The sequence below is a fragment of the Haliotis rubra genome, unplaced genomic scaffold, assembly GCF_003918875.1.
Source record: "Haliotis rubra isolate DU_JTF1 unplaced genomic scaffold, ASM391887v1 Scf6, whole genome shotgun sequence".
Taxonomy (NCBI): Eukaryota; Metazoa; Mollusca; class Gastropoda; order Lepetellida; family Haliotidae; genus Haliotis; species Haliotis rubra.
In genome coordinates this window covers 4,120,725-4,135,969 of record NW_025767301.1, presented here as the reverse complement: position 1 = coordinate 4,135,969, position 15,245 = coordinate 4,120,725, and the positions used below count along the sequence as shown (strand labels likewise).

Below are 15,245 nucleotides of genomic sequence, written 5' to 3'. Positions count from 1 at the left end.
AGCACCTCAGAATCCACCATAAACCTGTCAGTCTTCTTTGTTGGCAAACCTTTGCGCATCTCTGAAAATGTCAGTACTTTCCTGCGCAGGTCCGGATCCCAGAAACTCTTGTTCTTAGTTTCTTTAACGAGGCGCTTTGCTAGGAAATCCTGGTGTTTCTTCTTGCCTTTATCCATGAAGCCATTCAAACTTTTACTTACCTCAGCTGAGGCAACCTGTCCAGTGGCAATGTTGATCAATTCTGAAGGCACAGTCAGTAGGTCAAATGGATTTTGATATTGAGAAGCAGCCTCCATGATCTTGGTAACATCCTGTTCATCCCTGACAAACCTTGCATTTCCAAGTTCCTCATGTGGCTTATCAGTTCTGCTCCGATCACTACACAGAGACTTAAACGATTCAGCGTATTCTGCAGTGATATGCCTTGTCTTTAACCATCGGGTAAGAGCACCTTTGTGTAGTGTCAGACCAATAACTCCTCCTTTGCTTTTGCCATCCCTGTTGATGGTTTGTTCCAGGGCTTGATCTGTTGCCACACTATTGAAGCTGTGCCTTGAAGATCTTTGTATGACAAACCCACCTCCATTCAAGTGTCTGTAGGCTGGCAGATCGTTGTCTTTCAAGGTGTTCATGTCCACTACATACATTGGAACAAACTTGGCATATGTGTGTCTACCTGCAGCCACAAACCAGGGAATAGTTTCACATACAGTATTCAGATGAAAACTGAAGTTTGCTTCACGCTCTGCCCTCAGTAAGCGCAGAAGTATATCTCCTCCATCCAAGAAAGTGTCCCAGTAGGAGAACGTTTGAGACATGGTTCGTCCAACCTGCCTAAACTCATCAATAGTTTTGATGAGTTTATCAAGGTGTTGATACTGAAGTTCATTTGATATCGTGATTGCTGAATCATGATCTTTTGTAGCAAATGCATCTTGCAGTTCCTTCAATTTTTTGGCAAGAATGGAAGCCTCTAAAGTGCGTCTTTGTTCTTGAAGCCATGACTCCATTGCCACAAACAACATACGGAATAGAGCTTCATGTACCAACTTCAAGCCTCGAAGTCCTCTTGCATATTCCTTTCCCTGCAGCATCTTACGGGCTGTGTTGACTGCATAGACGTCAAAGTCTGTCAATAAAGACAGAAGGCCTCCGTCACAATAGAGATGGCCGAGGCTAGCAATTAAAGCCATTGTGAGATGCATGCCTCCAACTCTCATGGTTACTTTTTTGTACAAGGCAGGAGGTTTTGCCCACAGGATTTCCTGTGCCTTCGAGTAGATGGCCATGTCAGCAGTTACAAGTATATGGCCTTGGCCTAGTTTCTCAGCCAGCTGAACTAACTGCAGTAGTACAGTGTATATTGTGGAGAGATCTGTAGGAGATGCCTGAATAAAGGGAAGATAACTCACGGATGCAACAGGTGAACTTTCCTCTGATATAAAAGAATTGAACCCGGTCCAGGATGGAATATGCTGAGATTGCCCTTCTTCTTTTCTCACATGAGCTAGCTTCCATATCATGTCCTTGTTCTGGGCACTAGCATAGGCAGTGGAAGTCGAATAGGCCTCAGTAGTAGAACTATCAGCCACTGGATTGGGCTGAGGACGTTGTGCTGGTTTGGTATACCTGAAACAAAGTAAGAAAATTCATTTACCTTAAATGCTAGTCATGTATCTACGTCAGTGCAGTATGTCTACTACTGGGCTCATCTTTGGTCCTACTTAAAACTGAATCCAGACTCTCATGAACCAGTATAGTTGGTTGACAGTATTACTCCAAACAATGTTGTTTCTTGTTCATATTACATTGTATTTATGAAATTGACATTGCATGTAACTGATAGGGCGACCGAGGTAAGAAATCGCCGTACTTCATCATAGGATACACAGTGACCCAGTGAATGGAGTTAATCTATGAGCAACTTACTCCCAAATTCATGATGTAAGTACACACCAATACCCAAAGTCATGAATGTTCTTACATGCTTAGATTTAGAGATAATGTCATGACAAACTGCAAGTGTTGCAAGATCATTCTTTGAAACATTTGCATCACCACAATCTGAAATGTGTTTGTATGATTTTCCGTTGGTAACCCACATTACAAAATTAAATTGGGAACAAATTTGGCACATGACAACATATTTAGTTGAGTAGATGGTTCATAATACAAATTTGAGTCACAAATGCTTGACATCTGGTATCTCAATATCTTGGCTGCAGAATGAAGGATCTGTCTTTCATCAATCTCAGATAGTCCAGATGTTGGTGTAAGATCACAAAGATCTTCAGCATCATCAATGAAATGCTGTTCTTGCAATTCAGATGCTTTTCGTAGAGCATCACCCACAGAGACTGTACTGGAGACCAATAAGTCTGAACGTCCATGTTTTTCTCCAAAATATTGACTTAATTTCTCTTTCAGTTTCCATGAATACACCTCAACTTGCATTCCCAAATTTGACAAATTCTTTTCAAATTCCATCCTTACTTGAGATAATGTTTTTACGGATTTACTCCTGGAAAATATTGTTTCTTGAATGTTAGACACAAGTTGCTTAAAGGCCTTGTCATATTCTGAGTCTCCCTTGTCATGGTCAAACTTTCTCCTTGCTGCTGTAATGTTTCGTTCTGAGATGTATGCAGCATAACAAGGACGGTGGTACTTTGCATCGAAGGCAAACAAGTCAGAATAGATTGTCATACGTAGAATAACCATCATTTCTAGCAATAGCTGTCTAGCAACACCTTTTCATGTGTACTCTGCCCTGTTCCTGTGGCAATCTGTGTTAGTTTCTCACCCTTTTCCACCCTTTGCTACAAATGAAGCAATGTTGCCGGATGTTAAATGATGATGTGTCATTTCTGCTTAAGCGGGTGTTGTTGTATATGGATTCTTCAGACTGTGTTGTCAGATATTTGACTGTTGTCTACATGTACATGCTTCAAATTGGATTTGCTGGTATACGATGCTCGACAAGACTTGTGAAAAGCAACTTCAATAGTCCCTGTCAAAATATCATCTTTGAATGGCAATAGATGATGATACACTTCATCCAGACGTACTTTAGAAGCTGTAAACAATGCTTGCAGTCCATCTACTGTGGGTTTTCTTACAATATTTGATGCCTCTTTCCCTTTTTCAGCAAGCTGTCTATGACAGAGAATACAATGTCCTATATCTGGTGGGACTGGGCAGATTCTTTTGGCAGGTTGTGCCAAATCCATCCTTATATTGTTTACACAATAATGAGCATCATAGTCCAACTTACATTGATCACTGAAACTTCCCTGTGTTCAATATCTATGTCATCACAGACAGAGCAGTCACTAATACTCCATATTGGATAGCAGAAGGGGAAATCACTCTCAACAAACATTGCCAAATTTAGTAATAATGAAGCGCCCATATAATCTTGGGTGAAACTTTATGAATGGACGGTGTTTTTGAGAATGGTTGTTTGACCTAGTCACAGTTGGTAATGGTAACATACCTTCAAATAAATTAATGCCCTCTACATGTGCTATCATATGAGTGTAAACAGGGCTTTCTGTGTCATTCTGAAAAATATTTATGATAAATGAAAACTCAATTTATTTCTTCTGCACTAACTGATGCACTAAATAATTCATTGTGTCCATCGGTGGCTTCAATAGAGTTAATGATTAGTACTGAAAGAATTGTTGAACATTACAGATCATTTTAAAAAAAAGATGAGTTGTACCCCATCAAATAATGTTGTAGTGGATGGTTAAGTGAACACCCCTGTCCTAAACATATTTTGCTCTTGTTACCATGGAAACAGAGCATTATATATATTACATACCTATTTCATATGACCACAACCATACTTTTCTTGAAGAATAGACATATATGTACAAGAAAATAAAGGTTGTATCTTGTTATACCATCGGTTGGGGTGCTCCTATTTTTATAGGCCTTTTGAAGAGTGGCCGCTGGACTAAAGAGTGTGTTGCCAGTTGAAATGAAAATAATGCCAACAGCCATGTTTAGGCTCGTGGACTGTGATTTTTTTACACCAACTGATACTGAATCATGTTGAAAATGCATATTTGGTATGAGAAAGGATTTTGAAGGCTTGCACTACATGAATGGAGACTGAAGTAACAGGTTGCCCTTTTTGAATAACAGGTTGCAGAGGTACAAGTCCTTAATTCTGTATTTTCTTGTAGACCTTGATACCGTCTATCCTGGTGTGGACAGTGTACTGTGGAGTCATCGCTTTGCTGTTCCTCCTCGTCAAGTTTGTCAACTTCAGGCTCCATCACATGTATGACACCGGTGATGTGGATGAAGAAGAGTCTAAGTCCGATAAGGGAAGCAAGGCCGGCTCCACTGATTTGGCTAAAAGTATTGAAATCAGGTAAACTATGAGTGAGCGAGTGAGTTTAGTTTTACGCCGCTTTTAGCAGTATTCCAGCAATATCACGGCAGGTTACACCAGAAATGGGCTTCTCACATTGTACCCATGTGGGGAATCGAACCTGGGTCTTCGGCGTGACGAGCGAACACTTTAACCACTAGGCTACCTCACTACCACAGGTAAACCATGAAGATGACTATGACTATGCAAAAGATTATCATGCTTTGTGTTTGCTGTTTGTTCGTTGTTGAGTTGACATAATTGTATCAATATTTAAGTTTTAGGTTGTTTTCAATTCCTTTCCTCTTGTAGTTAAAGGGGAAGTGTAAACGATTAAAACACCCTTTTCTTGTGTGAAACAAAACAGAATTTTTGAATCAGTTTATATCAATGCTTGAAAATATACACTCATTTTTCTTGCAATGAAAGTATATCCCTCAATATAATTGCTGGAATGTTATGCTGTTATGAGATTTTTGTTTGTTGAGGTAAACAGGCCAGAATTACCCCCCCATGGTTATGCCGTAATTGGTGCCAATTGATTTAAACTGGTCTCTTGTCTACTCCCAAACCAAAAGATATTTATATACATGAAAAATGTATGTAAAAATGTGAAAGAAGCATTATAAGCAGCAGGATAGATTGGTTGTGTGTATTTTCATTCATGAACCTCACCTCAATGAAAATACCAAATATGTAACATATTGTTGAGGTATGTATGGCATCACTATTGGTAAGCGCCTTTCAGAAAATGGCATGTTCACCGACATGAGTACGCAGGATATTAGGAAGGAGATTTTTGTTAATTCATGCACGTATATGCATAAATGTGTCATGAATGTTATTCAAAACATTCTGTCAATTTGCATGTTGTTATTTTCATTTTTGTTGTCATTGTGACTAGTCAGAAATGGGAGGGCAGGGGTGGAAATAACCCATTGCCCGACGTCCGAGTCCAGTGGGTTTTTTTCTGTCGGGCAAGCACATTTGTATATCAGGCTGTACCGGTGTCCAGTTGACATTCCAATGTTAATTATGTTGTTTATTTAAAAAATCACCAAGAAAATCGGCCAGTATAGGGGGAAACCTTTTCAGGGCAAGTGATTTTACATGTGCCACTGTACCGGAGTACACTAGCAATTTTAAAGTTATTTCCACCCCTGGGAAGTAACATGTACATTATGCGTCAGTCATGGCGTCACACTTACAGAAACTATTGAATGTATTGCGTACACCTATTATTATTTCCCTAATTCTTGGGGCGGTGGGGTAGCCTAATGGTTAAAGCTATTCACGAAAAACCCGGTTCGTATCCCCACATGGGTACAATGTGTGAAGCCCATTTCTGGTGTCCATGCCGTGATGTTGCTGGAATATTGCTAAAAGCGGCGTAAAACCAAACTCAGTCAGTCCCTAATTCTTGCTATGGCACTTTTCCCATGCATGTTCTAAAGTTCCCTATTAAGTGTGTACAACAAGTCGGCTGAATGGATCTTTCACAATATGAAAAAAAGATAGCCAAAAAGCCTGAAGTTCACTTTATTTACTTTTCAGACAAGTGCTCTTTTCTGAGCCCTGCGTTCATTTTCACATCTTACATATTTTGTTTGATTTCACCGAGACACATGGTGTTGGTGACTAAGACCAATTGTCATTTTGTTTTGAACTGTATGAGGACTTCAAGGATTCACAAAAGGAGGCTGATAACATAACCGACAAACGTGTGACATGATTTTATGACACTTTGCAGCATGGCTGAAAGTTCACTTTGCATTCATGTTTGCGTATTTTCCATAACATTCTCAGCGATTCTGTGGTCATCAAATGATCATTGGGAATTTGATCAAACAACAACAGTAGACTGCGCTTCAAAACAAAAGAACCGCATTCCTGTATACTACCTAAATGGGTCTAATAAGGTCTAATGATGTCATTCGTTTATCAGTTTGGCATCAGTGATGTCATATTGCAAGGGACATGATGTGTTTATTGTGGACATAGAACTTTTGGTAAATGAGCAAAATATAAATCGATATAATGCAAAACATAGATACTTTTGCTATCTGTACTGTTTGGGCAATGAAACTACTTGATAAACACTTTTTACGCTGAAAAAGTGCAAGACCAAAATGTTCAGTTTAATGTAAACTTGCTCTTTAAGACTCAAAATGAAACTGTCTAAGATTTTATCCCATAATCTCTTTCTTTTTGAGCCTAGTGTATGATGAAGGATATTAATTTTTAAACTGATCCTATCTCATGTTTTGTACTTTATCTTCTCTTTCCACAATGTAGATGAAATGACCTGGTATAAAGTTTTCACCCTCGCTGAATCAGATAGGCCATCTCAGGAAGCTTTGTGACCTAGTTGATCATGTGACTGCCAGTTGTACTCATACCGGTACTCTTGTTTAGGGGCTTATTTTGAGTGTTTGAGGTTATTGAAAAGGATTAAATACAGCTCTACATGATTGGAAAGGACGATGCAGGGTCATGGGAAAGGAAAATGTGTGCTAACCCTGATTTCCCGCGTCATCCTGCCATAAATCCTTGTCCCAAAGAACAGCGGTTGTCCATATCACTAGCATCATCGATCACTCCTTATTTGGAGGTACCTCCATCATACCAATCCAAGATTTCTTCAATGTCAATCTGTGTTTCTCAAGCATCATTATTCATCCAATCCTACTAGTTTTGTGGAACTACCGGACATAAGATAATCGAGTAGCTTTTCCTTAACTCGACTTTAATACTATGGTACAGTCCATGTCCCTTGCACTAAAGAACGCCCAGTTACCCGATCCTTCTGCTATGAGACAACATTCACTTGTACAGTTGCTGAGTGTGTCACCATCACCGGCGCCTCATTGTCATATGGAATTTCCTTCACCTTCATCTGAGGATATCTCGGGCAGTACTGAGAGTATCGATACTACAGTGATGCTTCCATGGATAGCCATTAAATTACAGCTTTTATGGAGTAACTCTTCAGCTAATAAGTATTTTTATATGAAGGATCAAGATACTTTACACTTACCTTCTTGTTCTGTTTTTGGCCAACCATCTACCTTCCTTTATGCAGGCTTCTTCAAGAGTCTCAAGAGGTTCTGTGACAAGAACTTGTCTCCAAAGTTTACGTTTGAGATAGTTATGTCCAAGGATTTACCACTTTGGTTTTATTACCTATTCTTGACAGAGACAAGACAGCTCTTCTAAATCAAGAGCATGTTTGTGGAGCTTTGGTCTATGATCTGTTATAGGTCATTGTGGATCATAGTATGCATTTTCTGGGATACATCACAGCTATTAGACGCAGGGTCCTTTGAATCCCTCTAAACAATTTCTGTCTGAATTAATCACACAAATTTGAACTTCTGTCCCCAGTCATGCCAATATACAAATCTCTGATAGGCTGAAGAATTGCTGTACCTTGATCCTGCACCACATTTCAAGATGGCCTCTGTAGCACTTCTCAGCACAATCCTCAACCCAGGAGACTATGTGAAAAGTTTCAGCTTGCAGGATGTGTACTTCCATGTCCTGATCTTTCCAGACCATCACAAGTACCTTCAGTTAATCCTTGATGGCATCCACTACCAGTCAGAGGTCCTCCCATTTGGCATTTCCATAGACCCATGGTTGTTTACCTGCTGTATGAAGCCCCTCGTACAGTATCTAGATTGTGAAGAGATTGTTTTCAAAGCCCACATCGACAGCAGTCTGAGACTTGACTGTATTTGACGTTACAAATGGCATCAATTCGGACCCTTGGTACTGGCCCAGCAGTTGCCTACAGCCCAACAGTGCAGATAGTGGTGTTTCCACAAAGATTCACGGGATCCGATGCTTCATTGCAAATGTTAATCCTGAATTGTCTGGTATTTATTGTTCCATTTGGGCACAAAATCTACCTCTCTCAGTGGTCTACTTCAGCGTTGAAGTACAGCTGTCTTTGGTGACTTCATCATACACTTTAGAGACAAGCCTCGTCCAACGCTGAGGTAATCAGCACTCATACTCACTATCCTAGATCCTTGAGAGCAATCATGTTATTAGAGTATGAATTTCCGAAAAGCTGAAGAGGAATGTTAAACGGCGAGCTTACCAAGCTGTTCTACTTTTTACATGAATGATGTGGATGCAGGGACTATTTCTGGAGACTCACCATCTGAACCTGTCATCTCACGCTTGTCATGGTTGTCGTCTCCTTATAGACGATGGGGCGGTGGGGTAGCCTAGTGGTTAAGGCGTTCACTTGTCACGCCGAAGACTTGGGTTCCATTTCTGGTGTCCCCCCGTCGTGATATTGCTGGAATATTGGTATAAACGTTAAACCCAACTCACTCACTCACTCCTTATAGATGAGGGTAATATGCAGTCTGTATCCTGTCCTATTTTCACGAGAGATAGGATAAGTTTACAAATTGGAAATTTTTACTATAAGTTTAATCTTTATAATTATCCTATCTCACATGTTTGATTCTGATCATGGGTAGTTGGGCCCCAAGACAAGGGAATGACTGCAGCTGGGAGTCATATGAGTTTCATGAGAAGGCCTAAATCAGTATTTGGTACAGGGGTGTGTTTGGGCAAAGAGTACACAGTGGCTGAAAACCATGTTCCAGGTTGTTTCCAGTCCACTGTTGGAAGAAAAAGTGCATAATGTGAGACAGCATAAGTATTTTAGATGTACAATTTATAGTTAAAATGTTAGTTTTATCAATTGTAATTATGGTGACCTTCATAATGATACTGACAATGTAATATTAATTGCTTTATCTATTTCAGGGATAATGCAAATTCTGAAGTATTGAAATGGTTCAACTTGACCGAAGAAGGGAGACAACTCCAGCTTTGGAGGGTGAACATGGATCCAGACTAGAGTTCATTTCTGAAATAAACTCAGCAGAAGGTTCAGGAGCCCACACTGACAGTAAGATCATCTCTGAGAATGTGTTTCATGTTATAAGTCTAGGTAGAAAAACTGTATTATACATATTACAATGTAACTATTTGTACATCAGGAAGAGTATTGCCGCATTGCCAGTTTTAATTCGTATATAGATTTTTTTCACTTTCATCATCTCATGTGATTTTAATGTCATACTAATTGGTTGGATTTTTTTGTTTTTCAAAAAAAAAACTTTTAACAGAATTGGCTTGCAGTACAATCTTCTGCTTTCTTTTCTTTTCAGATAAATTATCTCACGGAGTTGCTCCCCTTGCTGAAATTGAGGGTGATGATTTCAGCAACGAAACAGGATCAGCATCCCGGCACAGGCCAGATAGCACAGAGAGCAGTCTGGAAAGTAAGTCATTCCTACAGTTAACACTTCAGGACGAAAGAGAAACAAATACTGTTATGTTATAGGGAATCTTTCAATTTTCACCATGTCTTGGAAAACCAAGTAATATGAACAGCACTGAAATGAGTGACAAATATTTGCTTATTTTTATATTTGGTGTATTTGTGTCTCTGTTTGTATTATCAATGTTATCTTTTCAGTATCATTAAAATCAAATCTCTAAAGCTACTTCAAGATCTGAGGACATACTTAAATAAATTCATGATAGGACATCCTTCCCAAACTTTGACAAACCAATTAAATGACTAACAAGAAGTTGACATAAGCCACTCAGAAAATACCTTTCTTAAGCACTGGTTTTAAAATAGTAACCAACAATTCAGGCTACATTTTTATCCCCCGCAACGCGTTTTGCGGGGGGTATTAAAATGGACTCCGTCCGTCTGTCTGTCCGTCCGTCCGTCCACTCTATTCCGGAGCAGAACTCTAAAACCGTTCAATATTTCTTCACCAAACTTGGCACATACATGGATCTGGTGGTGTACTGGTGCCTTTTGGTAGTTTTGGAATTCTGAATTAAATATTTTTGGCGTTTCCATGGCAAAAAGGTCGACTTAGACTGAAATTAGTGGTAGTGCTCTTTTCCGGAGCAGAACTCTAAAACCGTTCACTATTTCATCACCAAACTTGGCACATAGATAGATCTGGTGGTGTACTTGTGCCTTTTGATAGTTTTGGAATTCTGAATAAAATATTTTTGGCGTTTCCATGGCAACAAGTTCGACTTAGACTGAAATTGGTGGTAGTGCTCTTTTCCGGAGCAGAACTCTAAAACTGTTCAATATTTCTTCACCAAACTTGGCACATAGATAGATCTGGTGGTGTAGTGGTGCCTTTTGGTTGTTTTGGAATTCTGAATAAAATATTTTTGGCATTTCCATGGCAACAAGTTTCACTTAGCCTGGAATTGGTGGTACGTGCAAATTTGTCTTTTCCGGAGCAGAACTCTAAAACCGTTAAATATTTCTTCACCAAACTTGGCACATACATGGATCTGGTGGTGTACTTGTGCCTTTTGGTAGTTTTGGAATTCTGAATAAAATATTTTTGGTGTTTCCGTGGCAACAAGTTTGACTTAGACTGAAATTGGTGGTTGTGCTCTTTTCGGTAGCAGAACTCTAAAACCATTCACTATTTCTTCACCAAACTTGGCGCATAGATAGATCTGGTGGTGTACTGGTGCCTTTTGGTAGTTTTGGACTTCTGAATAAAATATTTTTGGCATTTCCATGCCAACAAGTTTGACATAGAATGAAATTGGTGACAGTGCTCCTTTCTGGAGCAGAACTTTCAAAACCTTTCAATACTCTCCTTCCACTTTTCTATATACACACATAAATATTTGACATAATCATAACTCGTAGACATAATCATGAAGAGTATTTTGCCATTGCGGGAGATATTGATGACTTTGTCTTCTTGTTAAAACTATTTTGACGAGCTTCTTATTTCCAAATTTGGAAAGGACCCTTGACCTTTTCATTGACTTTTGGTCAAGTGAGGTACTGAGTGATGAGCTCAAAGTGTATGCGTATTAAACCTGGTGACTGTTGAACATTGTTTCCATTTCAGATGCCCTGAAGTCGGACCTGCCACATTCCATAACCACCCAGGTTGAGGTGGAGATCAACCCACACATCCCAGACAACACTCCAGCAGAGAAGTCCGGAAGTAATCCCCCCAGATTGAGGGAAGAGAGTGACTCGGATTTATCCCCAGAATATATTCCAAAGTTACGCTTACGCAGAGAAAGACGAGCAGTTCGCAGATCAAAAAGTGCTCTTGAACCTAGTAATGCTGGTTCCCAGTCTGAACCTAAGTCAGGGGGGATACGCATGTCTCTGCCTCCCCATGCTCGTGTCCCAGTGAGCTCGGAACAGCTGCAGAGACAGATCAGTGATGGACATATGGTGATGAGGAGGCTGGGCTCAGATTCTAGGATGGATAGCCCAGCTGTCAAGAGACAGGAGAGGCATGAAGCTGTGAGAAATAGACTAAGGACTCCAAGTACTAGATCTTTAGAATTACTGAAGGAGAACTTGCCAAAGAGATCCCAAAGTGTAACAAATGATGCCCTTCCCCATGAACAGTTAAGACCTGTTGCTGTCAGTCGAAGTCCATCATTACCTCGCCCAGCATCGTTGTCTTTGACAGCTGGTGGGAGTAGGCCCCGAATGGTCCGACATAGTCCCCAGTCTAGTGTCAGTGACTCTTCTGATCTTAGTCTTGGTGAAATATATATCCCCTCTATAGCAGAAAGGCCATCTGTTCAAGGTCAAAGGTCAAGGCCAGGGAGTGGGGGAACGTCCAGTTCTGCTCACACATTAACTGAACGAGGTTCGAGTCCTGCAATCTCAGGTGGGGGTACAAAGAGTAAAGATTTTGGAATATTTAAGATCACTCGATACTTACAAAGCAATGAAGACCCGAGTAAGAGAGCCAATCATTCAACACAAAGCAGTGTAGTAGGGCTAGACTGGTTGTTCAGTACAGACAGTGAGTCTGCAACTTCAGGAGACAGCCATTCACAGACTGATGTGTCAGAGTCTACAAGCACAATAACCAACGAGGGGGAAAGTTCGTATGATGTGAGCTCTGACCAACAGAACGCAGGGTATCAGCCTCTAGCAGGTCTGGAGTGTACCACTACCCCCAGCAGCCCCAGCACTGATGAGCTGGAGGTGATGAGAAGCCAGGGAGCTATCCCCAAACACTACCAGCGCAGGTCAGGACCAAGTGCTGCACCAGGTAAGGGCTCTTTGCTTACAGAACACTGCCAAATACTGCATTTTGATGACACTGTATCTTAAGCTGCAACAGTTTGTTGCTTTTGCTTTAGAAGCAGATGACAAATTATATGAACTCCACAAGAAATTCCACTAGAAAAAAGCCATGAAATAAAGTGTTATAATATACCTTTTACATAATTTGACACACATTTTCGTGGCCAATATGTAGAAGCAAGAAGCAAAACAACAAATAGAAAATGTTAGTTTCGATATTTCAATATCGAACAACATGCATATTTTGCATATCTACAAATTGAATCTTGCAAACCTTTAGCTGAATTGGTTTGGTCTTTGGAGTTGTTGAAAGTTTACAAATACTGCATATGTGGCAGTAATTAACTTATAATTCTGATCTGATTTAACATATTAGAAGAAGAATGCCATATGGACTGGGTTAGAATCGGTCCTCAACAATCTTATGAGATTGGATTACCAGTCACTCATGATCTCAACACATTGTTTCTGTGGCTCATTATTTCAGGGAAAATTATGAGCCCATTGCTGGCAAATTGCTGAAAGGTGTAAACAAAAAAATTCATCTAAATCAAGCTCTCTTTTTTAACAAGTAATTTAAGGTCATTGCCAGTTGTTCTTGATCCCACAGTGAAGCTTTGTAAATAGATATTTTAACAGTGACTAATGCATTCATAGCTTTGCCCCAATTGTCTCCATTTGTTTGTTTTAAGTTAAACTGAAGGCCATTCCCAGTATTTACATTTGTAAACCATTAAATCATTTATTAGCAAGATTTCAGTTACAGCCTGGGTATTGTTACCAGCCCATATGCAAAAGTTTGCTTCACTCACTAAGTAGTTGACTCTGTCACTTAGTGTAAGCTTTGTGGTTAAATCCCTACCTTTGATCCCTGAGTACAGAGTCTGTACTTTATGTGATTCAAAGTTACCTTGAGATTCATTTCATTATTTCTTTAAATGCCTACATGTTAAATATGAGCATAATTCAGTCTTAAAAGACACCTACTGCACATTGCTTAACCTAGCAACATAATGTTTTTGTTCTTTCAAAACTCAAACTTAAACCATTCAGAACTTATCCAAGTTTTAAAGTTCCATAAGATGAAACACAAATTATGCATTATCATTCTCGCTGTATTAATGCATTATCATTCTCGCTTTACTAATGCATTATCTTTCTCGCTGTATTAATGCATTATCTTTCTTGCTGTATGAATGCATTATCATTCTCGCTGTACTAATGCATTATATTTCTATTTGTACTAATTCATTATCATTCTCTCTGTACAAACTGCATTTTGGAATATTCTTTTGTCCTGTGATGTACCACCAATGGTGGTTCTATTTGAGCAACTATCTTGAGATATAGAGAAGCCAGCCATTTACAAGCACTAGATAACCAAATGAACAAAATGATAACTAGCGGATACTTCTGTACAAGCAGCAGGTGATATGTCAACCAGCCCTGGTTCAACAGATTTATCCGACCCAGAAGAAATCAAGAAGAAGCTGATAGAACTCCTGTGCAAATCTCAGGACCATCCAGAGGAACTGAAACGGTTCCGAGAGTATGTTAGACTGCAGAGTGAGTAGGCTTCATCCTTAGTGTGACTTTTGCAGTTAGAAGTACAGTATTTTGCTTCTTATGATACACAACTGAAGCAGACATTGAATAACTGTTGTGAAGCCAATCTCTTTTACTCAGCTACCTCAATTACATAGTCCTGAACTTTGACAATTTGCTAATTTGTTTCAAATGCATCGTTCTGATATCCTATTCAAAAGTCTTTAGTAGGTATTTTGGAGTTAAAAGAAAATAAAGACTTGTCACTTTCTATGGACGCCAGGTTCTTCTGTAGTGTTTTTGATAATATTTCAGGGGTACTTACTGCCATTTCATCAGGCTCTCCATTGAGTCTCATGTCTTCAGATGATACTCACTGCCTCATATATTCTGATACACTGACTAATTAAGGCAGAAATTCCATTGTTATATGACAAGCTTTTGAGATCTGCTAGAGACAGGACTTATGTACAGCTCTAAGAATCCCTTGAGTCCTTTTCTGGAACCTGTGAAGATCCGGGTTAGAATTGGTCTTCAGTAACCCATGCTTGTCGTAAGAGGTGACTAATGGGATTGGGTGGTCAGGGCAGACTTGGTTGACACATGTCGTCGTATCCCAATTGCGTAGATCGAATGTCATGCTGTTGATCACTGGATTGTCTGGTCCAGACTCGATTACTTAAAGACTGCTGCCATATAGCTGGAATATTGCTGAGTGCGGCATAAAACTAAACCCACTCACTCACTCACTAACCTTTTCTGGATCTGAGTCTTCCACATATAACACGAACACCCATAATTTCAGAAAACCAGAACAATAACAACAATGATGAACCGGACAAAGAGAAGCAGGAGGAGGCATCTAAAGCAGGTCAGAAACAATTAGGAAATCATGAAACTGCTGTGCTACTGATGTTCAATATGACGGCTGACATTCTGTGATGTAGGATAAGGAATAAACATTGGGACTTTCATTTTATTGGTATAACTGAACACTATAAGTAATCAGGCAACTCTTTATAGTCAATCCGACATGTAACTGTCTGACTGTCAGCGTCTCTAAGGAAATGGGAACAATTTGAAATAAACTTTACCATACTTGTGTTTAGTTTTAAAATTAAATTTTCAATGTAGTATGGGGTCTGTGGGACAATATTGTTGTTT

General features: G+C 39.6%; 1 protein-coding gene across 1 annotated transcript in view; it reads left to right on the top strand.

The window, feature by feature from the left end:
* LOC124255356 (pecanex-like protein 1) overlaps window positions 1-15,245 on the top strand; it is a 63,732-nt gene that overhangs the window by 7,266 nt on the left and 41,221 nt on the right. Inside the window, 7 exon segments of the mRNA XM_046689253.1 lie at window positions 4,197-4,387; window positions 9,176-9,264; window positions 9,297-9,320; window positions 9,583-9,696; window positions 11,326-12,501; window positions 13,962-14,102; window positions 14,887-14,952. Coding sequence (XP_046545209.1) covers window positions 4,197-4,387; window positions 9,176-9,264; window positions 9,297-9,320; window positions 9,583-9,696; window positions 11,326-12,501; window positions 13,962-14,102; window positions 14,887-14,952 — 1,801 coding nt within the window.